The sequence below is a fragment of the Electrophorus electricus genome, chromosome 6, assembly GCF_013358815.1.
Source record: "Electrophorus electricus isolate fEleEle1 chromosome 6, fEleEle1.pri, whole genome shotgun sequence".
Lineage (NCBI taxonomy): Eukaryota > Metazoa > Chordata > Actinopteri > Gymnotiformes > Gymnotidae > Electrophorus > Electrophorus electricus.
The window spans coordinates 12,370,799-12,398,431 of record NC_049540.1 but is presented as its reverse complement, the minus strand read 5'-3'; the positions used below and the strand labels follow the sequence as shown (position 1 = coordinate 12,398,431).

General features: G+C 44.9%; 1 protein-coding gene across 3 annotated transcripts; it reads right to left on the bottom strand.

The window, feature by feature from the left end:
- Positions 1 to 488: 488 nt before the first annotated feature.
- On the bottom strand, positions 489 to 22,901 carry zmp:0000001168 (signal-induced proliferation-associated 1-like protein 2). 3 transcript variants are annotated; one of them, XR_004776181.1, is made up of 16 exons: positions 21,209 to 22,901; positions 20,307 to 20,431; positions 19,663 to 19,851; positions 15,762 to 15,936; positions 15,309 to 15,412; positions 14,734 to 14,891; positions 13,781 to 14,378; positions 13,169 to 13,443; positions 10,804 to 11,190; positions 9,709 to 9,841; positions 8,794 to 8,917; positions 6,697 to 6,795; positions 6,082 to 6,172; positions 5,198 to 5,276; positions 4,839 to 4,926; positions 1,563 to 1,645 (listed from the first exon to the last, which is right to left on the bottom strand). XR_004776181.1 is itself a non-coding variant. In XM_035527191.1 (15 exons), exons 1-15 carry the CDS (start codon positions 21,726 to 21,728, stop codon positions 1,502 to 1,504), a joined length of 3,201 nt encoding a protein of 1,066 aa, XP_035383084.1. In that variant the 5' UTR covers positions 21,729 to 22,901; the 3' UTR covers positions 489 to 1,501. The 3 variants fall into 3 exon arrangements, 2 of the variants coding, with proteins under 2 accessions (XP_035383084.1, XP_035383085.1); XM_035527191.1 differs by lacking the exon at positions 4,839 to 4,926 and having other exon boundaries at positions 489 to 1,645; XM_035527192.1 differs by lacking the exons at positions 4,839 to 4,926; positions 10,804 to 11,190 and having other exon boundaries at positions 489 to 1,645.
- Positions 22,902 to 27,633: the final 4,732 nt, after the last annotated feature.

The window sequence follows — 27,633 nt, the reverse complement described above, 5'->3', positions numbered from 1 at the left end:
AGGAGAAGGTACCCGGCTGGCTTGTCAATCCAGTCAGGTCATCCATGTCCATACATACTCATTTCTCATCACCTCTGCTTCCTTTTTAATATTTTCTGTAACTGAGAGGAGCACTGCAGGGCCCATCCGCCACTGTCCGTGCGTACGAGTCAGAAACGCCACAAAGCCCACAAAGCTCGGTGTGGGAGAGTTTGCATATATGGAAGGAGATATGGAAGAAGAGGAGAAGGAGAGAGAATACTGCAGAGAGGGTGTTTAACTCAACACCGCACCTGAAACCTGTCTAAATTAGCAGCTGCCAAAGTTCAGGAAGCTGATAGCAAATGAGCTCAGTCTTCTGTATTGATCCTGCAGTTCTGACCTTGCTGTTGTACCCATTTATTACTGCCACTGCTGCTCTGCCCCCGTTTCAGTGTAGAAGAGATAGAGAATTATCTATAGTCAGCCAGACAATTCAGCCCCCCCCCCCCCCCCCCCCCCAAAGTGGCTGTAACTGACCAATCAAATACTGAATAGCAGAGTGCATTAGCATACTGTCCCAGTGGTTATGGACTAGCGGCTAACCTGTAGAACAAAACCGGAAGGAAATCTGTCCCAGCAGATCTGTTCAGCACCATAACAGTATGAATTTTATCTTGTAACGATGAACTGGAACATTAACAAAGTGTGTGAAGAATGAATGAGGGCACAGAACAAGCCTAAGTTGAGGTTTTAAATTAAATAATTACATTTTGGGGTAGGAATAATGTCTGTTCCAGTTGACTGGAAAATGTGTGTTTAGTGAAAACACAAGGCGATGGTGGCTGACAATAATATTATTCCATTGTCCCTTACTGTGTTTGTATCTACATGTGACCAGATGGCCATAATGTGGAAATCTGCTGGTTCTTGAAGAACTTTAAAGGCCTAACGGGATGGGAAATGGTCAAGTTTCTCAGGTATTTCCCTTGGTTGTGGGGAAGCCATGCAACCAAAGCTTAGCAAAGGCTTCTGAATTTCCATACAGCTGCACAATTGATTCCAGGCGGTAATGTAAATGTAATGAATGCTCTTATGTTCACTGGGTCTATATCAACACAGCTAGGCTTACTTTGCTGACTGGCACATTCAAGCATATACACCATATACCATATGGTATATCTACACTCTACAATCTAGTAGACTGGCTTTCCTTGTTACCCAAATACAGGCCTAACAGTCTTCAGATCTTAGAGCACATGCTACCGGACGTCTTCAAGCCTTCCAAGTGGCCTTTATATGCTCGGACTTGTTAAACATTGAATTCATTCTTGCAGTTTTTCACTAGCAGGGATCAAGCAACAAGCACGTTCAAAGGTTCAAGTCTATACTTCCGTTTCAAGTGTCCTGCTAACGTTTGTGTCATTCCTTAGTAGTCTCCCTAAGACTATGTACAGGGTCTGGGTCTGGACCCCTAACGCTGGCAGGACATGCTAACATTTGCGCTGATCCCCAGTGGTCCCTGCGCGTGGGCCGCGCTCTGCTAGCAGGGCTTGTTGACGTTGCACAGCAGCTCGGTGACCTTGATGAGGCGCGCCACGGTGCTCTGCGACTCCTCCTGCAGCCTCTGGTTGTTTTGCCTCAGACTCTGCACCTCTGCCTGCAGCACCGCCTTGTCCTCCTTCTCCTGCCGGGGGGAGCAGCACACACAACACAACTGACCATCAGGGGTGCCCCCTTGGGGCTCAGGGAGGGATTATGGCGGGGTACGTTGGAGGAGGAAGAGCTGTGTTAGGTGGTGGTTAGTTGGCTTAGAGGAGAATTAGGTCTCTATAGTGATTACATTTAGACAGACAGATGAATAATATTTTTAATGCAGATAGCTGAGTCCGAGTCATATTTTACCTTTAAAGTAATATTTTATAAAATGCATCTTTTCAGCGGTTTTGGACTGTGTTTATCAAAAGCCAGTAGCCTGTCTAGACATGCCAATTAAAAAAATGGGTTGATTTGAGTATTGCATTAGTGCTGTATTGCATTAGGAGCTATTTTACTTCAGGCTTTTTAACCCAGTCATGAACTAAAACCTGCTCACCTAACTGGACTACACAAAACACAGCTTCACCAAAATTCTAGAATCCTGCCACTTCCAGATTTGGGAATTCTAGAGCTCCAGGACTGCAGCTGGGCTTTAACTGAATGATGTACCATACATAGTACGACTGTCCATTTTTAGAGCTTGTTTTGTCTGGTTAATGCATGCTGACAAAGAACTGGACCACAGCTTGTTTCTACGAGCAGCTGTGTGGTATTCATTTGCAGTGCCCTGTTCTGCCGAGTTCATACGAAGATCAGATAGTTCAGTGGGAGACTGCACTGCACTGACACATGGACTCACAAACACCTACACACCAAACTACATTAGAAACAAACAAACGGCCAACCCCTCAACACATACACATACATACTGATAAAGACGCATGCTGAGAAACACAGAGGCTCAAACCAAGATGAAGTGTCAGAAGATGGATAGAAAAGTTGTCCAACGTTGACTCTCCAGCTCATTTACATACAGTTACATAAGTTATATGAATATTAATATTTAGAATGATTTCTGGTGAACAAACACTATCAGGATAAATAATAAGGGAGAAATGCAGTTTTAAGGTCTTTAGGATTAAGGAGTAGATAAACTAAGGTTATTTTGAGACAGGATAATTTAAGTAACATTCAAGGAATTTTCAAAATGAATGATACATATTCTTAGCATACACATGTCTAAAGTGCACCTCTCATTTCTAGTGCCAGTCATAATTCTTTCTGGGGCACCCAAAAACTGGGGGGAAAAAAAAGATAAATATAAATAATACATCACTGACCTAATTAAAAAAATAAATATTAGAAAGCATAATTTTCTACCGTTTCGTGGTTCTCACGTTTTTCTTACCATCTCAGGATCATCATCAACAGGCGACAAAAGCTATTTCGTGCCCTTAACCAATTGTCCGGGTTCAGATTTAAAGTTTAATCCAGACCATTATCTGCTAAGGGCAGAAAATAACCAAAGCCACTGAAAGGAAGACAGAGGAAGAGACTGGAAGCTAACGCCAAAAACCGCCGCGACGGGTAACAGGACAGCGAGAGACCGACTGCACACGGCAGCTTGGTAAAGCTTTAACGAACTATATAACCGCAGCAACTCTACCATCGGTGTTGATGTTAAGAAACGAAGATGTTATTTCGCAGTTAGTCATAATGAATACATGAGGTGAGATGGAAGTGGCGCGTCGTGACGCACGTTAAGTGCAACACCGTCAGACGTACAGAAACAGTCAATGACAGCTACGGGGAGCATTCAGGAGGCGCTGCGTGGAGAAGTCGGTCTAAAAATAGATTACGTTTGTGAAGCCCAAAAGCACCAAGAAAAAAGCAATTTAATGCTTTAACAAACCAGAATAATTCATTATATTTAGACTCTGGTGTATGGATGCCTTTCAAAGCTGTCATTCTCTGTTAATTTACATCTATGCACATGTTGTACTTATGCTATAGGGGTAGGTTAGGTAGTATTATCATCAATCACATGAAAAGTCTAAATAAGTTATTTATAGTTTTATCTAAATTACTATATTCTGCTTTGAACAGTGGAGGACATGGCTTTATCATGCTATACTAGTCTATGGAAATGTAATAGTTGGCTCTTAAATCCTGTATAAAAAATCGAAATTTAAAAATCAAAAATTGCGAAGGAGCAAAGTGTGTTGAGTGTAGAAAGGGAGCAACTGAACAATTTAAGCAATTTCATTCATTTACTAACTTCTATGCAGTCTAGTCTAATGAAATAACTTGTAATAGGAAAACCAAGCTGGTAAAGCCAATCTGGCTGTGAATCAGTAATGTTCACTAAAGTCTGTTGGTTCCATTTAAGTGCGCTATGGGACATTATACAGTTAATCACGCTCACTATCCTACAGGCATAATCAGAGTCTTTCTAAAATACGAATGTGACAGCATTACTGGGACTACCGCTAGCATTGAACCCTTGTTGCTCGGTCAGAGTGCAGTCCATTCGAGATCACATGTCTTTCTATAGACTGATGATAACACTGGGTTAAAGATGCATGTGAAGGACAAAGGAGGAGGATTACAAAGGCACAGCAAAAGAAAACAAAACATCACTGCTTATGTAGTAAAGCCACAAGACTGTTGTGTTAGATCAGACCCTGTCTGGAGGATGTCACACATTTTCAGTTGAGAGAAGATGATTTGCACTCCACTCCCTAGAGTGCTTTTTGCTGGCTGTAAGAGGGGCTCTAAAAGTATTCCTGGAGAACTCCGGAATGACTGTGACCTCTGAGGTCAATTGAGTGTGAGGTATCGACTTCCTTATATGTGGAGGTGATGTCCAAGATCTGTGAGCCTCAAGACATGGTTTTTCCTTCTCTCTTATTGTCTTATTTTCCCTTATTCCCTTCTTCATTCTCCTCCAGAGAAAACAAGCTCTCCTCCACTCCCCTCTCTCCTCAGCAATGTATTTCTGGGCAATACCAATTGCAACAGGCAGATCACAGAATTAGATCAAAGAATTAATCTTATTTGTGCTTGGTTTAAGGAAAACATCAGTCTGGTTATAATCTTAAGATTTGGGGGATTTGAGAGATTGCTCATCCCAGTGTGGACTGATGACGTGGATTAATGACGTTCTTAAATTCACATGTCTCACACATCGTCTAACTGCATGTTAGGACACCTCCCCTGGGTCCTGCAGAAGCCCATTTTCGCTCTGACAGGTTGAGAATTGAAAATGTGTTATTGGTTTGGTTTTGGGTTGTTTTATTCGGTTTTGGCTCGACGGAGGAAAAATCTCATGCTGTACTTGCCTCGACTGCCATTGGTCGCTTAGTGTAGAGAGAGTGAGCATGGCTGCCCAATGTCCCTCCAGACATCTTCTCATCTCCTCTGTTCGCCCTGCCCAATGACAAGACAGGTTTCTTTTGCTTGTCCCGCCCTACCGCTACAATCCCTCTGTCTGATTGGCTCCGGGAAGTAGTGGTCAGGTTTGATTCTGGGGTGGCTGAGGGTGGGGGTTGGGTGGGGCAGTTAGATGGACACAGTGAGGGATGGGGATGGGATTTTTGTGGGGAGGGATGTCAAGGGTCAAGGGTCACTCTACGGGCAATATAGTGGGGGGAAGGGGTTCAGGGGCTCCACTGGAACTTGCAAGTGTAAGAGGAAGTACCTTCTGGAGGTCATCCTGTAGCCGTTTCAGCATGGCCTCCAACTGGGACACCTTCTCCTCCAGGTGACTGGGGGACTCACTGAGAGAGAGAGGGGGGGGGGGATGAAGGAGGAGGAGGAGAGAGAGAAACAATTTTATGTCAGCATTTCATATCGACTGAACTGTGCCTATGCATCAAACTTCGAGGCATAATACAGTGGAGGCCACTGAGTAAATCAATTAGAGGAAGACAGAGAGATAAAACAGACTGGCCCACTGGGAAAAGCGGAGAGAGATGGAGAGAGATGCTATCAGGCTGACTCGAGAGCCAGAGAATAGGAAGAGCATGAATGTTTGTGACCAAACGCAACATGCACTCTGTGTAAATTCTTGCAGTATAGAACAGCGTTTTGCTGTCAAGTGTTGTCCTGTCCATGTGAATAGATTAAGTTAGAGTGATAGAGAGATGGAGAGAGAGGTAGAGAACGTGTGAGTCAGAGTGCTGAGGAGACATGCCAAAGGAAAAAAAATTGCAAGTGTGAGTACAAAAAGCTAAAAGTCACTAATTGCCAGCTAGAAAAGACAAAGAGTAAATTGCCTTCTTTCAAGGTTGATACAGATAAATTACAGCTGACCATAATTTTGAACTTTGCAATATGCAGGCTAGGCTTGTGGCTCGGGCTTGTCTCTACGCATCACACAGTTAACAAAAACCCACATTTCTGGTGGGCCGACAGACCGTGATTCCTACATGGTTTAACCAACGTAGATGTAAATACCCTTGAATTTTATGCATTTTAAACTTATAACCTTCCACTCACAGACTGTACCCAATGTACATGAGTTATGGTGATATCCAGTGATCATGCAGTAAGTGTAGCATGCGATTCGCAGGCCTTGCTCACCTGTCTTTAATATCTCTGAGTTTGGTCTCCATCTGGCTGGGCAGGGTCACCGCGTCTGCCCCTGCCTGGGTCCCGTCGTCCGCCTTCCGGTCTGAAACACACCATTCCATTGCCTTACTCACCCGTGCTAGTCAGGGGGTCTCGGCAGGGGCTGTGAACTGCCCACTAAACAATGAAACAAATACTTGTACTTGGAAAGGGCCAGTGCTCCTCATGCATCCAAGAGAGCGAGGCGCTAGCCTTTCACCCTTATTTAATTCCCCTCTCTTCCGCAGACACTTTTATACTCAGCAAGGGGGGCCCAGCACGTTTCACTGATCCCAATGCGATACGCCTTGGGTTGTGCATGCATATGAGCCAGAGTGGGCATTTTTAGGTTTATGAACATGTGCTGTTCACTACACTGGGTCAGTTTGACAGAAACAGGTTTTGTCTGGCTCAGCCTTGGCTGTTTTCAGTTCATGTCCAGTATGGTCTAGAAAGTGCTTAATTTTTCTCCATACAGAGTTAGGAGTTGATAAATTCAGAAAGCACTGCCTTGTCTGTGCCTAGGCACATTTGATTTATGACATAAGAGCTTTTTTGTGGTCTTTGTGTACATTTAAAATTCTGCACCTTCTCGTGACAGGGCTTCTAGAATACTCCTGCAAGCTGTGGCCAGATCAGAAATAGACTGCCACTCCTCCTCTGATGAATCTGTGGTTTCTGAAAGAACTGAAACACAAGAAATCCATCCCTCAACACCCAACCAACCAGTATACACAACAAACAATAACACAACAATGATTTAAAGGTCCTGCAAAATGCTTTTTAAGTTCCGTCAAAAACAAAGATTTTAGCAAATAATGTCATATATTTCAAACACAGGTGCATGCGTGTGAATTCTAACATGCTGCTGCATATTCAGGAGAACCTCTAGACTGACAGCTCCTGCATCATACACATTAGATGTTAGATTCAAATACGGCACGAGAACGAGACTAAACCAACTTTGCACGTATGAACCGGAAGAAGGGTTTGGATCATGTCAAATAAGTGTAATTTCAGAAAAAGCGTTCAGGGCGCGGAATTTTCACAAAGTCATTTTAGGAAGGAAGACTACTGTGTATGCGCATTAACAGATGTAGAAGGACACATCTACTACCCTCTTTATTAGAAACACTTCCTCGTATGTTGTTGGGCACACAAGCATCCACCCTCCAATCTTTTATGGTCAGTCTCTGACTGAAGGACTGCTGGATATAGACCGGATATAGACCTCAGTCAACTCTGCCATGACTTTGACACTCCACTGCTTTGTCTTTTCTATAGACCACCATGTCAGCGTCACTGCTGTGTTGAGAATTGTCCACCGCCCAAGTAATATCTGGTCAGCAGTAGTCCTAAAAAACGCTGCGGTTCAAAAACAACATTGATCAGTGGGGTAGTGGCTGGCTGAGAAACTGTTTGTCAGATGGCATCAGATGAGCTACAGTCTGTAACTGTACGCTTTATAAAGTGTATCTATACGGTAGCTGTAGCATAGAAAATCAGTGAGTGTAATGTTACAACACTAAAGCACTAATCAGTGACCAAATACAGCCACCAGGGGGAGCTTAAGCATTGCATGTCTTGCAGCAGTTGCAGAAAACACAATGGTAGGAAAGAAGTGGCCTCAGTCCCAAACACTCATCCTAACAAAAGCCCTGAGAATTGACTCAGGGGCTATGCACACACTCCCATAAAAGGTGCCTGGAGAGGAGCATCCGCCCCACAAGCCAAGGGCCAGGAAGAGACCAGATGGCCCAGAGAGAGTCTCTCAATTAGGGGAAGATAACACCCTCTCTCCCCCCCCCCACCCATTCTGCACCCAGCTCCAGCCCTGCCCCCATCTGTCCTGCCTTGGTCCTCCTAGGGTATAAAATAGGGGGTAAGAGGAGGAGCGGCAGGGGACGACTCCAGGAAAACGAAAGAGGGATGGAGGGAGGCCAAGATGAAAGAGAAGAGAACAAAGGGGGAGGGATGGAGGGCTTGTGTGAGGAAGGGAGAGAGGGAAGGATGGATATGAGAGGATAATATTGGAGAGGATAATATGGAGGATTTGGGGAAAGAGGGGGCTATGAAGCTCCTGAAGGCACAAAGAGAAAAAAATTTGGGCTCAATTACGCCAGTGACAGGGGGTGGCTGGCATTGTTCCTGACCAGCTATGGGCTGCTATTGGAGCTTAAACAGACACAGTCTGCGGAGGACGAGTCTCCGTTTTCAGCAATTAACAAAGGCCGGTGCTATTGTCCACAGGAAGCTACTGCCGCTCATCTGAGGAGCCGAAACCCAGGCTTACAGAGCGAAACTGGTTTTCATTAAAAAAAAACAAAAAAACTTGGTGTCGAAGCAAAATAGGACAATGTAAAAATACCCTTTGGAAACAGAACCACGCTTCAACTCACATGAAATTGAGGTAGTGAAGGGCTGCAGGTTTAGCCATCTCAGCCATTTCACTTGTTTAACTTTTTTTTAATACATCATCTTGTCATGTGTGAACTAATACTTCAAGAAGTTACTGAACAATTACCCCAAATAGGTAAAGACAAAGTTAGAAATAAATATACCAGAAAAAAAAAAAAAAAACTATTAAAATTATGCAAACCGAATCCTCTCTCGGTAACCCAAAGACCTTAGGAGGCTCTCTGAAAGTGTGTGGAGGATGATGGTTCAGGCTCCTGCAACACTTACTCTTTGTGATGGAGTTATGTAGGCTCAGAGCTCTGGAGTTTCTCTCGGCTCTCTCCGTGCACGTTGGGCGAAGGGGCACCTCGCTCCCCGACGGCGTCTCCTCTTCCCCTTCATCCACTCCAACCTAGAGAGAGAAATCAGGAGACTTAACTATACATGTATTCATATGTTCAAGATGCTGAATGCTGAGTAATTTAGTTTTGGCTGGTGAGTAACATTCTTTTGGGGTGAGCAAAGGAGAGGAAGCTGGGAGAAGCCAAGAAAGAGGAGGAGAGTGAATGAAAGAGAAAGAGAGAGAGAGAGAGAGAGAGAGAGAGAGAGAGAGAGAGAGAGAGAGAGCGATGAAAGCAAAAGATGGAGTGGGTGTGGGACAGGGAGAACAGAGGTTGATGAGACACTGGTTGATGAGAAGGATAGAGTGGGAGAGAGTGTGTTCAGAAGGTTAAAATCACTTTGAAAAGTTTGCGGTCTTGACTGAATCGCCTCCCAAATATAGAGCTGCGTGATGCAGTCTATTAAAAGGCCCACATGTGGGAGGTAGAATGCTCTTATCATGAAAGACCATCAGCGGCGTATTTCATGCCACTCAATGCTTGGAGCAGCACACTAAATATTGGCTTTACATGGCTGGCCATAATAACGTACTGAGCTTTATTCTTAAAAGTGGAGGTTAACGGTAGATTACTTAGAAAAGGCGGTTAGTCCTCATCTTAACAATTGTTATGCAAAGGGTGAACAGGCAATATGCATTGCCTCTGGAGTATGTAGTTGAGAGTATGCAAATTCCAAAAGAATATGCAGATCCATTTTACCTGAATGAAACATATATTTATAAGTTGGCTTCTTCATCCCTCATTCAGTTTACGTACTGTTTTTTCCTCTCCCATATGTGCGGGTGTGTGTGTGTGTTCTTACCTGTCTCTCCTCCTCCAGAAGCACTTTAGGCTTGACAGCCAGTATAAGGTCAGGGGTTGCATCCATCAGCTCTCCGATGTCCTCATAGATATGATGCTTGTTCACCTTTATCCCAACGTTATCATACACATGACTGACACACACACACACACACACACACATGCGCGCACACAGATACACAAATACAGTCATACACAGTGTAAAAAAGAAAAAAAGGTTACTGCTAACTTAGAGCCTGTTAATTCAAATATGAACTTCACAAGAGGAGTTGTAGATATATATGCTATGGCCAGAGAAGACTATGTATGTGTATGATTAAATGGGCCAACGAGCTCTACAAGCTGTTACAGATAAACCGCGCAGCCATATAAACTGCGCAGCCATATAAACCGCACAGCCATATAAACCGCACAGCCATATAATCAATCGCCTTGATGCCATATCTGCGACTGCGCTAATATATGACAACTAATTTGCCACGAAAGGCGATAGCCGCACAAGACCTCATTACAGTCCAGGAATAGCAGGGCTGGAGCCCGTGGCACTCGGCTCGCAGCGAGAAACCACGCCGATGTCTCAGCGAGAAACGCACTGATGTCTCCGCGAGCCCGTTGCTGGAGGGGCGCGGCCAGTGTTCTAACGGGTGCTCCTTTGTGAAAGGGCGGGCCATGCGAAGGCGTACTCTGCTGGGAGGAAGGGCCCATCACTTGCATCCTGTGTGGGTTGGAGGCGAGCTCTGTTTCTGCTTGCCTTCGGTGGAGTCAGAGCCAATCGCTTTAGAAGTTCAGCTAAAAGGCCATCCATGCTGTAGCACTTGCTGTGTACTCGCTGTGTGTAGGAAATGGGCTATTTCTGAGCACAGGGGACTGGTTTTCCAGACCTAGTTTAAGTGAGGTGCTGTGCTAGAAATGGTTTTCAGTAAAAAAAAAAAAAAGAAAAAAAAAAAGCTTCTTCTTTACACTACATTTTTGGCCATCTGTGTGCCATTTTCCAGTTGGAAAGGGTGCCTGGCTCACACAACCACTGTTGAAAAATTCTTTTGATTTGATCCAGGAATAGGTTTATGGGAATAAGCATTACTGCGTGTGAACATACCCATCACAGATGTCCCGGTAGTGCAGATGTCTCTCCAGTGAGTAGCTGCGTGTGAGACAGGAGGCTGTGATCTCTTGGCCCTGGGGCTGGGGGCTGTCCTGCAGCGAGGCAGTCCGGTGGAGAGGCAGGCTGGGTGGGGAGAGCAGGCTGCTGTGCTCCCCCTCGCCTGGAGCTCTGCTCTCCACCTCGCCTTCGCTGGCCGGCAGTGCCACGGTTAAGGACTCCTCCTCTTTGACCTGCTCCTGCTCCTCCTGCTCGGTCGCCTCCTCTCTGCCTTCGTCCTCCTCTTCCTCTGCCTCCTCCAGGACCCAGGCCTCGCCTGGCTGGCCCTCTCCGGACTTGCTCTCCGCGTCCTGGATGGACTTCTGGTAGAGCTCGGAGAAGCTCCTGTACATGCCGACAGGGCATACGCGCATCCAGAAAAAGTGAAGGGAGTAACGGAAGTTAGAAAAGGGAAGCCAAGATCATACGAGGACGGATCATTTGTTGGACTAGAATTTACATTTACAATTCATGAGGCAAATGATCTTCAGTTAGAGAAGTAACTCAAAAGAAATTGCCTTGATTCTAAAAAAGGAATCTGTGAAAATAATAGCTTCTGTATTTTATCTGGATTTACAAGCTGAAACAGGAAGTACATTGTTTAAGGAGAAGAGGTGTGTGTGTTCATTGCTGCTCAATCACCAGTTGGAAAATTCATCTGAATGTATATCCACGGTGATGAGGTCATCTCTGTGGCTGGGGGAGACGAGCTATTTTTATCCTGACTGCCACCATTTTGTCAGGGTTAGTAATTCACAAACTCTGTACCAGGAGGGCTGTATTGGGCCTGTCCATCTGCCTGACCACAAAAGGATTTTACTGCAGTCTCTTTCTTTTTTCTCTTTCTGTGTGTGTATGTGTGCATATTGTTGTTGTTGGTGGTGTGTGTGTGTGTGTGTGTGTGTGTGGTGGGCCTTGGTGGACAATGTTAGGCATCATTAGTAGAATTGATTGGTGGTTGTCCAGCTGGTGGAACGCCGGTTGAAACACGTCATTAACAACAGAATGAGATGTGACCCTGGCTCTTCTCCTCCTCCGATTGGCCTTCCTCCATCTGTTCCCCACCTCTCTTACCATCCTCTCTCACTATCTGTCCATTCTCTCACTCTCCATCCTTCCCCTCTGTCCATTTCTCTCAACGGTCTCCAAATTTTTCACTTCTGTCCTGAGAACCATGTCCATCCTCCAACATGCTGCATACACACTTCCTGTAATATTCTGGATGTACGATACCTCCAGTGTACATCCATGTCATACACATGTCAATGCTTCCATCGCAAAATGAATTAATTAAAATCAACCCCACCATGACTACCATCACTGAGACATCCAGACATCTAGCTATTTTCAAACTCACATTGTACAAGTCCAAGTCAAGTCCTTGTCTCCCTTAGAAAATTATTGTTTAGTCTCTAAACTTATTTGCTTATTTTAACAACTCAAATAAAACTACATCACTTGTATAAACAAAATCACAGCATAAAGTGGAGTGTTATCTGGCCCTAAATTGAAAGTACAGCATGGCAGATTACCTAAGCACGCTGTCCGATCCGAAACTGAGGTCCACCCTGACCAAATACAGACTCAGTGACCACAGCCTGGCCATAGAGACCAGCAGACATAAATAGTCCTGGCTACCTAAAGAGCAGAGACTCTGCCAGCAGTACCAGGACTAGAAGATCCAGGCAGAGCTGCACTTTCTAATGGAATGTACAACATTTATACAGATTAGAACTAAATTCCTTAACAAAATGAGTCACATATTCCATGAGTAGGAAAAACTTCTGTATGTTCTTTGTCATGCCAGTAAAGCACCACTGAATTGAATTCAAGAGGCATGCTTGCTGTCCCTGCCGACCTTTCGGTGTGTTTTAAGATGCCTTGTAAAATTCAACATCATTTTGCTAGCGTCCTTTATTTTGATGCTGGACTATGCCCTTCTGACTCAAAGATTTTGTACCTGAAGGTGACAGTTAAAGGCTGGTCGTGTACCCATGCTGAATTTAACGTCAGATCCGTGTCTCTGTCTGCCCAGGAATACACACTGTCACAGACATCACTTCTTCCTCTCCTCAGAACACACAGCCTGTCTATTCCACACACTCCTGCAAGCGTTCTCCTCTCCTTTATACCACCTGAGCTGAAAGTTCTCAGGCAACTTCTCCCTTCCTGCTCCCCTCTCTCTTTATCAGACTACGCAAAAACTCTGCTTCAGAATCATCCCTCCTCTGTTTTTCCCCCAGCTCTGTCCATTCTTCCCACCCTCCTCTTCCTCTCTCTCTCTCTCTCTCTCTCCCCCAGTTTCTCTCCCCCTTTCCCTCACCTGCGCGGCTTGCCGTTCTCATCGGGCGGAATGACGGTGATGTGGATCTTGGGGGCGGTGCGCAAGCGCCGGCTCCTCTCCTCCTGGGTGAGGTGCACCAGGGCCTGGCCGCAGAGCCGCACCACGCGCGCCCCCATCTGGAGGCCGCCGCTCTCTGCGTAGCCGAAGCGCTGCAGCTCTGTCACGAAGCCCTCCTCGCTCATCAGGAAGCCCGGCTGGCCCACGCTGTCCCGCAGGGGGGTCACCTCCCGTGCCTCACAGCCCCGCGTCACCAGCTGCAGCGGTACAGGTTCATGGGGGTACATGCTTATTATGGCACATTTGTCAGGGCGTATATACATTGCGGTACATCCTCAGACACCGTTATTCATGCTCAGTAGCAGAAGGCTAGTTGCTAGGTTAACTGAAATGTGTCACCTTGGGTCATCTCTACTGGCAACATTGTATAAGAACTTGATCAATTGATTGTAAGGTAAACAATATTAACAAACTACTATAAAAATTGTAAAGGTAAACAGCTTTGCCTAAAGAGGTGTAGGTTTGATTTTCCTTTTCAGTGTTTAAAAACCGAGCAAAGGACATAACTTCAGTGCCAGTGATGATTATTCTCACCTCAAGCCTCTGCACCATCTCTTTAATATCTTCTGCCTGGTTCTCCATCACAGTAATTGACACGGCCTCCCCCCTCTCGTAAAAGATATCCAGACAAGGTCCGCCCTGAGCCCCTGCCTCCAACACTGCCTTCCAGCCAATCACGTCACGGCACGAGCAGTTAAATACAACCATCTTGGTGCAGCGTTCAATCAGCACCACCGATTCGGCAGACACGCCCAACAGGCAAGGAAGCTTTGGGCCACCATTCTCCTGGATGGCGCTGACGGCCCACACTAGGGCCCCGGCGCTGTGGAGCTCTGCCCCCTTGGCCCCCTTCAGCTTGTCCTTGCGTTTCCCACCGAGCGACAGCAGTTGGAACTTGGTGGAAGATTCTATGGGCGTGGTAGTGACGTAGTTCTCAGCCAGGTCCTTCAGGTACTCCTGCCGAGTGCGCGTGGCCATGGAGCGGAACTTCTCCGACTTCTCAGCGGCATTTTCTGCATTCACGGCCTTGGCGAGCAGGAAGTCACGGAAAGCTAGTGAGCGGGGGAAGCGGGCACCTTTGGGAAAGAGGGGTCCGAACAGAGGGATGTCCTTGGAGCGGGTCACCGCAACCCTGACAAGAACAGAAGATGACTTTAGACTTCATTTCCAAAAATGTAAAAATATCTTAATGTTTAATCAGTAGACCTGACAAGGATGAGACATAGCTAGTAGACACCCAACACTTTGAGGTAATGTAATATCCAAAGCAAAATGTTTTAAAGAAACCACCTTGAACTAATTATTCACAACACACATAAGTAAATTCAAGATAACTCAAATAACACAAAGCCATCATTCAACTATTTCTGTAGATTCAGTGTCTGATTTCTCAGAGCATTCACTACCATGATGTAAAGTGGTTTTGGTTGGGGGGGGCTTTGCAGTAAGTATTGTTGGCTGTAAAGAAGTTACCTTTCCTATCTTACCTGTAGTAGGTGTTCTCCGTGCAGGGCTCATGCACTTGTACGATGATGAACACATGTTGGAAGTGCGAGCGGATGGCTTTGGGGGTGAACGGCAAAGCCCCGGGTTCCTGGAAGACTATCGTCACGATATCGTTACCTATGTGCCTCTTCCTCAGGAGCTGCGATAGGCAGAGAGAAGAAAGCGAAACTGAAACACGGTGTTATGTTTCCCCACGTGATTACATGATTCTTTTTAGCTCCAGATTCAGATTGAAAGAGTTTATCTCTACTTTGGGTCTGCAGCAAGCACTGGCGCTAATGTCCCGTCAGTACAGGTCGGGTCGATTCTTAGCATTTTATTGTTATCTGATTTTACTTTTTTTGATAACATTAAACAGTGCCATTTTTGTTGAGGGTACAGTGAAAAAGAGACTGGCCTAATCCTCTCTCTGTTCTTAGAGTCTGTTAACATGTATTATGATTTATTAGCATCTTGTTAACGTGTTTCATGTTTCAGCTGTCGCGTACTGTCGACTTCATTCTGTGCAGCTATTCCATGTGATTCATCTCCCACTTAACATTTGTGTGTTGTTTACCTGTTGTGTGTTGTTGGGAGTGTACGGGAGCATGGTGGAAATGTGGAACATGATCTCATAGTCCTGATAGCGCGTGTATAGGGAGTGTGTCCCCGTGGAATCCGCTGTACACACATAAACACACATTGGACACGGTCATGTGTTCTACTGCCATGTTCAACTATACATCTCAGTTCTGGACTAATTAAAACTAACACAGAACCTCTCTTTTCTATATAACAGCCTTACATTATATCTAAAATATGTACAGAACGAAAGCTCACAAGCTAAATATGATATACACTTTTCATAGGTGCCCCTGCAGTTCTTTTTTGGTCTGTTTTCAAAAGTTACCTGACTGATGGTAACTTGCTCTGCTAACTACACTGCATTGTGTTTGCAGTCATTGTTTGATGTATCTGTACCTGAGTCTTTAATTCACATGTGTGTTATGTGTGAAGTGTTCTCCCTTACTCTTAGTGTCGAGCTGGGCTCGATATTTCTCCCAACCCTTCAGTCTCACTCTCTCCCCCAGCAGGTCCAGGAACTCGTCAAACGCTGGCCCGGAGCTCTCGTTATTATACATGTCCTCCTCTGTGCTCTGCCCTGCCCGGCAGTACATTACCCCGACCTTACGCTGGAAATTCAGCTAAACACACGCGCACACAAACACACACACACACACACACACACACACAAAAAACAACAACACACGTCTCAGTGGCTGGATCTTCTTTCAGTAGTATTAATTCCTGAATCTGCTTTGTAACACACGTATTCTAACGTCTAGTGCGCAACGATCTTCCACACTGGTTATCACTGCCATATGCATACCATACCTGACTACATTAGCCGGAGGCAATAACCCTGACATTCTCTCTATTAATCAAGTATATGGAATGGGTTGGGTTTTATCTCTACCCAAACAACCAAAATCCCGTCTTTATTTAGTAGTCCCCGTGTTTCCCATCATTGAGTTAAATATTTACTTTTATTAAAATATTTACAGAATAAAGAGTAAAACTCTTGTAAGGTGCTATTTCACTATTTTATTATTTTTAATTTTTCTTTATTATGATTATAATAATTCTAATTATTATTGTGATTTTTTTCTATTAGAATCAAGCATCATTTATGTGTAAAGCACATTGAGTTGAGTTGTGCTGTGCATGAAGTGTTGATATATGATGCATGAATAATCTTGACTGGGCTTTTAAGGGGCTGTTTTTGCCCTGCTCCTTCTCACATCAATGCGCTGTGATCAGGGTTAGGGTTAGGGTTAGGGTTAGGGTTAGGGTTAGGGTTTGCGCTGTGTTCAGAATCCTATGTCCCGAGAGAACCACAGAACACCAACCCTTTTTTTGTTAGGCAATGTGAAAGATGTCCGCCCCCCCCCCCCCCCCCCCCCCCCCCCAAAAAAAAGCTTAAAAGAAACTGAAAATAAAACCCTGAAAAGCAATGGAGATGGCCTTTTTATTAAAAACAAGGCTGCAACAGTTCTTACAGAAGTAACAGTTATAGGGGACTCTTATTTATCCTGTTTTAACTGACAGTCACAAAGACAAACAAACATTTATTTTTCAGTACAGACAGGTCGATTAACCGCAGTGACTTTTTCTGCATGCTTTAGCAACAAAACTGGTAGACTTTTTGCTGCATATTACCTATCAAACAATATCCAACATTCCATTTCAAAATTAATGAGAAGGTAGTTTTTATACAGGTGCATTGATTATCTGAGCTAAAACAATCTTAAAACAATTTCAGACTGACTGCTTAACGTTTTAAATGATTTGAGAGTTAATAGCTATTCAGGTAGTCTTAAGTATAGCTGCTCAGGTAGTCTAAGTATCTTGGTTCTCCTACACCTATTGTAGACCTTTGATTTTACTTGACCACCTGCAAAACTAGGTTGGTCTCTCTGTCACAGAGTTAACTGGTTCAGATCTTACTTAAGTGGTTGTAATTAGCTGCACTGGGTACTCTCACGTCTAAGTGCTCTGCAGTACTCTGTGGTATCCCGCAAGGGCCCTCTTTTGGGTCCTTTAGTATTTAATCTATTTTGGGTCCTTTATTATTTAATCTATATATGGTTCCCCAAGGTGATTTAATCAATAGATACAACACTTGCTTCCATCAGCACACAGACGACACCCTGTTTTAACACCTGAATCCTTGCTCAAATGCAAAAAAGATATCAAACAATGAATGTGTTAGACTTTACTGCAACTGAACTAAAAAATAAAGGAATAGTTTATGGTTACTTGAAATGAAGCTTCGAGGAGAGATATAGTTGTTTATTGGACTACTTGTCTGTGAAGACAAATAAAAAACTCAAGAATGTCAAGAATCTATTAGTTGTTTTTGAAAGTGACCTTGGGTTTCAAGAACCATATTAATGATGCCTGTAAAACAGCATTACTTCCATAATATCTTTCTCTCTCTCTCTCTCTCTCTCTCTCTCTCTCTCTCTCTCTCTCTCTCTCTCTCTCTCTCTCTATATATATATATATATATATATAGATATATATATATATATATATATATATATATATATATATAATGTATGTATATTACATATAATATATATTACATATATATTACAGGCTTACCCATCAAAAGTTTAAAATGCAACAGTTAGAACTATAACTCTCTTCAGCACCTCTTCCATATCTTTCAGAAATGGTTTTAAAATCTTTTTTTAGTCTTCAAATACCTCCATGGTGATGCCCTATCTACAGTGATATGTCTGTCCTATGAATAGCAATATGTCCGTTCTATCTATAGCAATATGTTCATTAGATGTTCCTTTTTGCCTCTTGTTGTGTTCTGACAAAGATTAGTCATCCCGGAAACCTATCTGAACAGATTCTGCCTTTCTTTACCTGAACGTCTGAGATGAACTGACAGCTTGAGTGCTTTCAAAAAGCATTTTAAATTCCCTCATTCATTACTGCATGCAATTAGGACCTCTATCATGGTGCCTTTTCTATTTTGCTCTAACCCACATCTTATTGTTAGGACATTATTGTTATTTCATTCATTTTAGCCTCCTATTTTTTCTAATTTTATTTGATCTTATATTTTTGTCTGTTCTATTTTATTTTTTATCATGTACACTTTGCAAACTTGCTTTTAAAACGTGTTTAAAAAGCCCTATAGGAATAAAATGCATTATTATTGTTGCTGTTGCTGTCTTGTTGTTGTTGTAGAGTTAGCATTTCTACTGTACAATTAGCAAATGTCAGGTTTTCACCAGGTTTATCATAATGTTGGATAAAGAAAACACTAGGCCTACATAAGACTACATGAAAATGAACTTTGTTCTCTTTTTAATAAGATTTTAGTAAGAGTATTTCAATAAGTTACAAAGGCAACACCAAAGACAAGAGTCCCTTACAACCACAAATATTTCAGTCAGTTTTACTGATGGGAAATTACTGATGGCATGAATATTATTTTATCCACCAACTTTACCCACTATTTACTAAGTACCCCACTATTAAACAACACTACTCATGATCAGTACTAATCATTACTCTCTACCAACATAGATACCTCCTTTGCTACCTGATAGTCCTTCATGTAAATCTCTCTATCCTCACCTAAGGACTAAGTTAGTGATCTTCGTTTTGCTCTAAGTCACTCACTAATTTCTGACTCCTGTTGGAAACCATCTTCATGAAATTGGTTGGAAATATCTTGCAGAGAAAACCTTGCCATCACAGTTGCAGCAAGTGTGTAAAGAGTGAAGTGTAAAGATTTCTATGGCATGTTTATATGACCCCATTCCTGGTTTTTTTTTTGGAATTGGTGTTGGTTTGGTTCATTTGTCTGGGTGTGTAGGTATCGAACCAACTTGGATATTGATATTGGTTTAGGGGCTTCCTGGAGCCCGTTAGGCAGGTCACATGTGGCACCTCTTTACAATTCAAACATTCCCAGAGTTTTTTTTCTTTCAAGTTTCCTTATAACATCTTATCAACTCACATTTTCAGGATTCTTACTCAAGATGCAGGGTCAAATACCATTAAAAAGCTGAGTTCATATCAACAGAATCTTTATAAAAAACAAATGTACCAACTGGACAAAGATATGTAATAAAAAATAAATAAAACGATTTTTGTATCACTTTAGTTAAAAAGTCATCAGATTCAGAAAAGATGACATTTTCATTACATTGCATTAACTGAAGGTTAATTTCCTCCTGTTAAATTATAAAATAGGTCATAGTTAACCTAAACAGCATGTGACACTTAAGTACAATAGAAGCACTTTTTTAAAAAATACACCAGTCACACAACCATTACATTACCATGAGAGCTGTGAACACTACTCAAGTAGTGCACAACTGCTCTGGGATCTGTGAGCTTACCCCTTGCTCGTCCAGCTTGAGCAGCGTGTCCCGCACTTTGGGATAGTTGGAGGCCAGTCTGAGGCAATGCAGGTTGAGGTCCGGGAGAATGAACTCCAACAGTCTCTTAGGAGACAGCCCCCTAGTGGTGGGGTGGCGTGCACCAGATGGCACGGATTCTTCTAGGATGGAGCCTCGAAGGGTCTTTAGCTGTAGGTGAGAGAAACACAGTCCACGGTTAGTTTGAAGGTAGAGAGAGACAAGAAGATAGAAAAAGCATACAGGGTGGCCTGTAGATATAGTGACAGAAAATAGATCAGAAGTAGGAAGAGGCAGATACGAGTACTAATGTGGGGTCAGAACAGAAGCGCAAGACCTCAAACGGTGACAGGGTAAAGATGTTCAGAGAACAGAGAGAGCGATGGGGATGATGTGGAAGGCCTGGTGGCTTACAAAAGACGAACCAAAGGCCTGTCAGGGGGAAGGAAGGGTGAAGAAAACGGAAGAAGCACGATGAGTGATAACCCAGCGCGAGTGACTTTTCTATAACTCCACCTTGCCCAACGTCTGCTCGGGGGCCATTACGTAAGCTCGTTGCTGAGAAAGGGGGGGGAGAAAGTAGGCAGGTGCGTGGAGGTCAGGTGCGGTGTGCTGTGTTAGCGCACCTCCGTGGTCCTGAAGATGATCCGGTAGGTGTACTGCGCTCCGCTGGACCCTTCCTTCTCCTCCCGGCGGAAACTGATGGCCACTGGGCCCAGACGTTCGTCCATGCCGAAGAAATTCTGATGGTCTGAAATGGAAAAAAAAGATGAAAACGCTGTCCATAAAATACACAAGTAAACTATTGCCGTACTCTGGCCTTTGCTAGTAAGCATTATTAAGCTCATATTAGTACAGTGTATTTCAGTGGTGTCTCTGGGTTTTTCAATATTTTTCAAACAATTTTTAAATCATTTACAGAAAATGACTGCAATGGAATGAAAATGTAATAAATAAATAAATGGTGAAAAAAGTCCTTGCACACCCAGACTCTTTACATTGCATATGTAATAAGTGATAGTCTGGCACATTAGGTCTATGTGTACTGATTTAGTGCACAGCTGTAAGCATCTGTCCATACTGATCATTCTGAATCTGACTAAAATAGACTATGTGGGAGAGGCAGAGGGATAGAGAGAGAGAGAGAGAGAGTGTGAGAGTAAAAAGAAGAAAAAAATAAGAACACACTGTCACCGGCATATATTTGTCAGACACACACACACACACACACACACACACACAGATACATAGAAAGAGTCAACTTCCACGCATACTGCCCCACTTTCACACCCTCGCAGCATCGCTGCGTTTGAAGCTGGCAGATACCGTTTGGCAACAGAACCAGCACACACCGATATAGAAAGGGGGAAGCACAGAGAGGAAGACATGTCTGCCACATAAAGGCATTCACACACAAATGCATGCAACACAACTGAATTCTGCTACCTCTCTCTGTCAAAACTGTGTGTCACACGCACACGCACACGCACACGCAAGTCATCTCCCCGCTTCAGTGAAACAACCGCACCTTTCATGTAAAAATACTTGTGGTAGTAGCGTGCCCCCAGGTCCGCATGCTCTATGAAGTAGTTGCTCTTGCCCTGCTGCTTCACGTGGCTCTCCCGGGGCTCCTCTAACACAGATACAGCGTCGTTGGGGCTTTGTAGGCTCCTCCAGCGGCCGCCGCAGCTTCGCGGAGACCCCAAACCCACCCTCTCCTCCCCCCCCATCTCATTGCGGAAGTGCGGGCAGCTCAAGAGCAGGTCGTTGTCGTTCCCGTCCCCCTCATCCAGCAGGGAATGCTCAGGGTCTTCAGCGCCTGACCCACCCCCCGTCCCGCCCCCAACACCTTGAGAGGGCGAAGAGGGCACCGCCTGGTTGAGGGGACGGTGCTGGGAGGCAGCCGACGCCCCGGAGGTGATGTTTTTCTTGCGGCCGACGCTGTCACGGTTCGTGGCCGCCTCTAACAGGTCGAAGAGGATGCTCTGCACGTCGTAGTGGGCGAAGTTGCGCACCCACGTGCCCCCACCGGCCTGTTCGCACGGCATGAGTGGAGACTGGGAGGATCCCGGCTTTGACTTCTTTACCAGTCCTTCAGGCTTCGGGGGCTTGGCCGGCTTTTGACTGTCGCCGGCGGGCGCCGACAGGGCTCGGAAAAAGCCATCCGGCTCGGGAGGGTTTTCCTGGAGTCCCAGCAGCAGGAATGGATCCTTGAAAGCGTTAGCGCGCTGGGACTGAGAACTCCCTGCTCTTCTGTGCTGGGCTCTGATGGGTGACTCTGCCTCTCCAGCGATGAGAGACTCCCGTACTCACGGTGGAGGACTATGCCAGGCTCGCCCTGACCCCCCGGTCCCGTCTTCTCACTGCTGACACGGGCCACTTTGACCCCGGCCTTCCCTGCCGCATCGAGGTCACCCAGGGTCACGTCACTGTTGCTGCGCTGCATGATGTGGCCCCGGCCGAACCGAACGTCAGGTTGAACCCCGCCTGCTGGGCGTCATGCTCTCCAACTCCGCGCCCTCGCCCTCTCTCCTGGGAGGCCATTCGGCCACCACGCGCGTCCGCACGCCGCTTTCACGTTTTGGGGTCCAAGTTCACGTGTGGTCAGTGGTGGGCGCGGGCTCTGCCGGCGGAGTTTTACGAATGAAGAGGTCATCCGACTGCATGATGCCTCTTCTCCTCAACAGGTCCTCTCTCTCTCTTCCTTGAACTCACCCTTCTCACCTCCCCTCACTGGCCCTCTGTCTGCTGCGAGATGTTCTGAGGGACTACGTCTGGAGGAACTAGGCGACTGACTCGTGGTGCATATGAAACCACGAGGCGAGGTCATACCTCTGTCACCAGCAGGGCTCTGCTCTGCCCACCACCGTCTTGCTCTCTCATCCACAGAAAGCACAGCCTGTTTCCAGCCAGCACGTGGATGACGGCAAGCATTCTCAGGGAGTCTTTCTAGGCATGTTGAAACAGGGCAGTTCTTTCTCATCATCTCAAACAAGCTCACACAGGAGCCTCTTGCTTGCTCCTTTTTACTCAACTCCAAATCCACCCGGACTGATCCAAAATGTGCGCTGCCCCGATCCAGGCCGAGCCGGGGGCAGGGGATTCAATTCCTGCCGAAGCCCAGCGCGGTCCTCTCTGAGTCAGGCCGGTCTGTGTCGCCGAGCTTCCTCTCCCGACTCTCATGCGCTGTCGATCATCGCAGCCGGGTCACAACTCAGCATCTGTAACACACACACGCACACACACACAGATTAAAGCATGAGAGGCTGAGGAGACGACTCAGATTTTAATCAGGCAGGCATGCAGCGTTTAATTCCACGTTGTGAGTGGCCACTGTGCGTAACTGTTAGTGAGTTATTTCGAAACCATAGTCTAGTGAGGTAACTCCATTGCACCACCGCGCTCTTCGCTTTCAGTCCAAAACACAACAACACACTTCCCCTTCCTTTATTCATATAATAGCAAAGCTCTGCAGCCTGATCTGTGCAGCAAAACGAGCACCAGGGACAGAGGAGTTCTTACTGCCCAAACAGGACCACCAACTCCAATCAATTGCCCCGGTGCCAGGCTCCCAGGCGTTCTTGAAGCAGGTACAAACAATGATCAACGTCTTGTGCAAGAACCTCGCCACTATGAATGTGCGCGGCTATGTTTGATGCACCGCGCATTGTTCCATCTCACTCTGCTACTTCTGTTCATGTAGGTTATTATTATTATCCAACCCCCCCCCCCCCCCCCCCCCGAGCCAAAAATAGCGGGGTCTATCCGCGGCCATGCCGCGGGCACCCTCCACCCAGCCTCGTCCGCACAATGGCCACCCTCCTCACAGGGGAGGGGTCTTCCTGAGCACCGTTCTGGCGGCAGGAGGAACAGCAATAAAGTACACAATGAAACAGACCCAGCCAAGCTTTGTGAGACTTCGGAATTGAACCTCTCCTGAATTCTCCCCCAAAAGGTCAAGTGCAAAAGTAACGATGGAAGCGGAAAACTGGGTGAAATGTTTCATTAATAGAACACAAACAGTAACCTTAACTGTGCTCGCGTTCTCTTTCTGATTCTCTCATATGCCCGCATGCACGCACGCATGCACATGCACACGCTCACAGTGACAGAGGCACTTGGGTCATCTTGAGACTTAAATGCAATCTTTAACAAGGAAAGAGAAAGAATATATGAGAAGCAAAGCTCATTAGGTGACACGTGGTTTAAAACTAATGTGAACCAATGGCTAGCTAAAGTGAGTGGACATCACTCAGGCCATGAGAAGTGGTAAAGTTTGCACACAGCTGCAAAGTCAATTCATATAAAAATGCAAGCAAATATCATTAGATGCAAGGCTATTTACAAAAGTTGTCATTTTGTGTTACCCTGCTGATGTCGGGCACGTTCAGTTGAACCACACTCTAATCGAGGTGACCAGACTTTTGCATGTGACTACATAATTCGTCAGTAACAAACAAAACTGTTTATCGACATTTCCGACGTGATTTAAAATTATGGTTAAACTGTGTAGCTAATTAAGCTGCTCAAGTTAGATTATCATTGCTAGGTCACGTCTGAGTCTTGAATATGTAGTTTAAACGTATCACAGCCTGCATCATATCCGGCTGATGCAGATGGTTTAACTAAATCGTTTAAAATAAGATCACAGTTTGTACAGAAGAGCACAGGGTTCGCGTTCAGGCAGTTGGAACCGTCATCATTCTCATCATTATTAATAACTAGCATTCCCGGACATTTACCAGTAACCATTATGCGAAAAAAAAACAGACCTTAAACCAGAAACAGCACGAGAAATGTCAGTTTCGAGCCGAACTCACCAAATAAAGCGCCGTCTGGAGGACACATAGTAGTCTCACCTCCTGTCTTTGTCTCTTCTGAGCGTAATTCTGAATAAATTGACGTCAAACATGTAAACTCGGAAACAGAGGTGTGAGGGACACGCATTTCATCTGCGCTTTATCGAGCTTTAGCGGCTTCCTGCCTCCCTCTGCTTCTGGCCCCTGTCGAAAAGATTTGCAGCCTTGCGAACAGGTGCAGTGATGCAGCGAGTGGCTCCAGTGCGCGCGCGCCTGGGAAGCCAGCACAGACCAGCTCTGCAGAGATGTGTTCAGGAGGTGAGAGTGGAGGATGTGATGCTCTCTCTCTCTTTCTCTCTCTCTCTCTGTCGCTGTCTCCCTCTCATTCGCTCTCTCTCTCGCTCTCTCTCTCTCACACACACACACACTCTAGTGTACCACGCACAACACAATTCGCACGCAACACACAAACTCTCCTTGTTAATATTTAGTGTCCCAGCTTGACTCATCTCATACTGCATTCCAGCTCTGCTCTCTTACATCGCTCCTACACGATCACAGCAGCCGTTCCTGGAGTGAACCATCTAGACATCCTCCATAAAACACAACAAGATCTAGGCAATACAAAAATTCTCGAGAAATAATTTTGATAGAAACTGCTTATTGCAAACCCACATCAATTTAAAGTTAATTTGATGTCTTGCAATTAGCAACCAATCTGTGAGAATTCACTGAAGGTTTAGTGTAGTGACGCATGATATTAGTTTCAAAGTTGCTGAATCCTGCAGCAGTTGTCTCTTCAGGAAGGAACAGTATTTTCAATTTGCACATTTAAAATAGAACTACTGAGCGCAATCAGATGATGCAAAGAGGCAAGAGGAACCACCGCCCACCCGCCCCAAACAATGTACATCTCAATGTTCTACACTCCCAGTATAAAATATCTAGTTGATAATAAAGTTTGAATTGCTTCCTATTCTCATGTAGCATGTCAGTTATCACTCTCTGAGTCCAGGTCTTACAATTTGTTCACCTTCCGAAAAAATTAGGAATGAGTTTCTAGCAATGTCATTGCTTTTCTAGTCTACACAACCATATAATTAATCAAGGCTGTGATCAGTACTACCCTAACCTACATCTGATGTAAGATGAAGAATTAGGCTTTGAAACCATGGCAACATGGCCTTTGTGTCACACCAGCCTGTGCTAAATGAGTACGTTTATCCCACGGTAAATCATCTTCCCCCAGGGCCAGGTCCCACGAACCACTCAATCAGGCCACTTTGTTCATATCATAGCCTTGCAGCTCACTTTAACCTAGTAAAAAGGTGTATCGTTTCCTTAAAAGTCACTAGAAAAAGTTTTTAAAATGTGGGGCTTTTTTTTTTTTCAAGTGAATTCTTCCCTGGCCTTGCTGGTATGCCTCGATTCCTCTTCTGCCCTGCAGGAGAGATTGAACCTAAAAAAACTGTAAAGGTCAGACTTCTGTTTTTGCAAAAATGTACACAGACACACACACACACACACACACAAACACACACACACACACACACAATTATGTGTTATATTATAACACTGATTCTCCTCATTGCCCACAGGATGTAGCAGGTTTGTCACAGAATAACAGTAAGACCAGAACTGTTATAGAGCCAAAAACTGAAAATGAACAGGGGTGATTTTGTCGGATTTAAGAGCCACAAGAATGCAGCCTAAAATAAACAGACAAAAAGGTGGGATAAAAAAAATACATAAAATCTAGTAACCACAGTGAGAAATCTCTGCGTAAACCGAGTGTGTGACTTGCATGATGTGAAAGATTCAGTGTAATTTTTTTTTCTAGACTTACTCCCAATAACCACAAGTTCCTGTTCCACATTGAGCTGGACAGAATCACTTCACACAGCCATTTCTGTCCCCTTACCTCTACCAGGTCCACAAACGCATGCACAAGGTCATTCTTCACCCAGTTCCCCATTTCTTGTCTGAAGCCCACCCTACCCACAGCTGAGAAACACCTCACGGGTTCACACTGTATTCCCGTGGCCTGGCTCAACTCGCATAATCCATCGGCTATCCCTTCGTCGACTGTCATGTATGACCAGTGAACTTCGGTTAGCTGGACGTTTCCGGGGGGTCGACCCCTCTTGGCCTGGTGGACACTCTGAGGTGCTTAAAAGACACCAGCCATACTGCTGTGCCCTGGAGGCTCATACCCCCAGGCTTCACTACCATGGCAGTGCCAAGGCTGTGCTGAGATTGCCCCTCCTGAGATGTAGTGCAGAAGGTACAACATAGCTAATGAGCTACACACTTAAATGCAACTACAAAAAGGTGGCTGAGTTTCGATGAACTCAGATTTTTAAGGCAGCCAAATTACTCACTTTTTAAAAGGTACTGCGATACATTTCATTTACAGTGTGGCTGGCGGGTATAGGTACAAGGCAGTTTCTTCTAAACGTGCAGCTGTATATGCACTCCTCATAGACACATAATGTTCTATTCACACATCCAAAAACACCAGCATTGAGGCAGCACACTCAGAGTGGGCCACTGCAGAAGCCAGCTGGCGGGACGCGGCCCAAACCGCAGTGTTTCCGTCGACTCCATCAGGAGATTAAGGGAAGATGGATTATGCTGTACAGGCAGGGAGAATCTTAAACCGAAGATGGGGGAGTTTATTAACAAGCTAACTCAAATACACTTAAACCGAAGATGTGGGAGTTTATTAAAAAGCTCGCTCAAATACACTTAAACCGAAGATGGGAGAATTTATTAACGAGCTCACTCAAATACACTTCCTACTGCCACATGGAAACAGTCCCTGGATATCAGTTTAGCAGTTTACAACTTCACATTGTATAGCTAGTCCCAGATGGAGATAATGAGGGCAGGCCTTTAGACATAGTGGACAGTGGGTGTAAGGTCCTTTGTTACTGAGAACAGAAATTACAACTCGAACATGCTTGTTTGGTTTCCATATTAAGAATCTATGAGCTATGATAAACCTCTGTGGTTGCTCAGGGAATTGGTTGGTAATTCCACTCCTGTGTTTGGGACTTTCCTGGGCAATTCAAAAATGCCTGTATAACAGAGAAAATGGAAAGGTAGCTTTTGTGACATTTCTAGTTTAAGGATTGGGGAAACTTTGAACACT

Coding starts and splice junctions, on each gene's coding strand:
- zmp:0000001168 (XM_035527191.1), bottom strand. CDS start 21,728: ATGCCGTGCGAACAGGCCGGTGGGGGCACGTGGGTGCGCAACTTCGCC. Junction 19,852..20,306: donor TCATCTTCAGGACCACGGAG/GTGCGCTAACAC, acceptor TCTCACCTACAG/CTAAAGACCCTTCGAGGCTC. Junction 15,937..19,662: donor TCAAGCTGGACGAGCAAGGG/GTAAGCTCACAG, acceptor GCGTGTGTTTAG/CTGAATTTCCAGCGTAAGGT.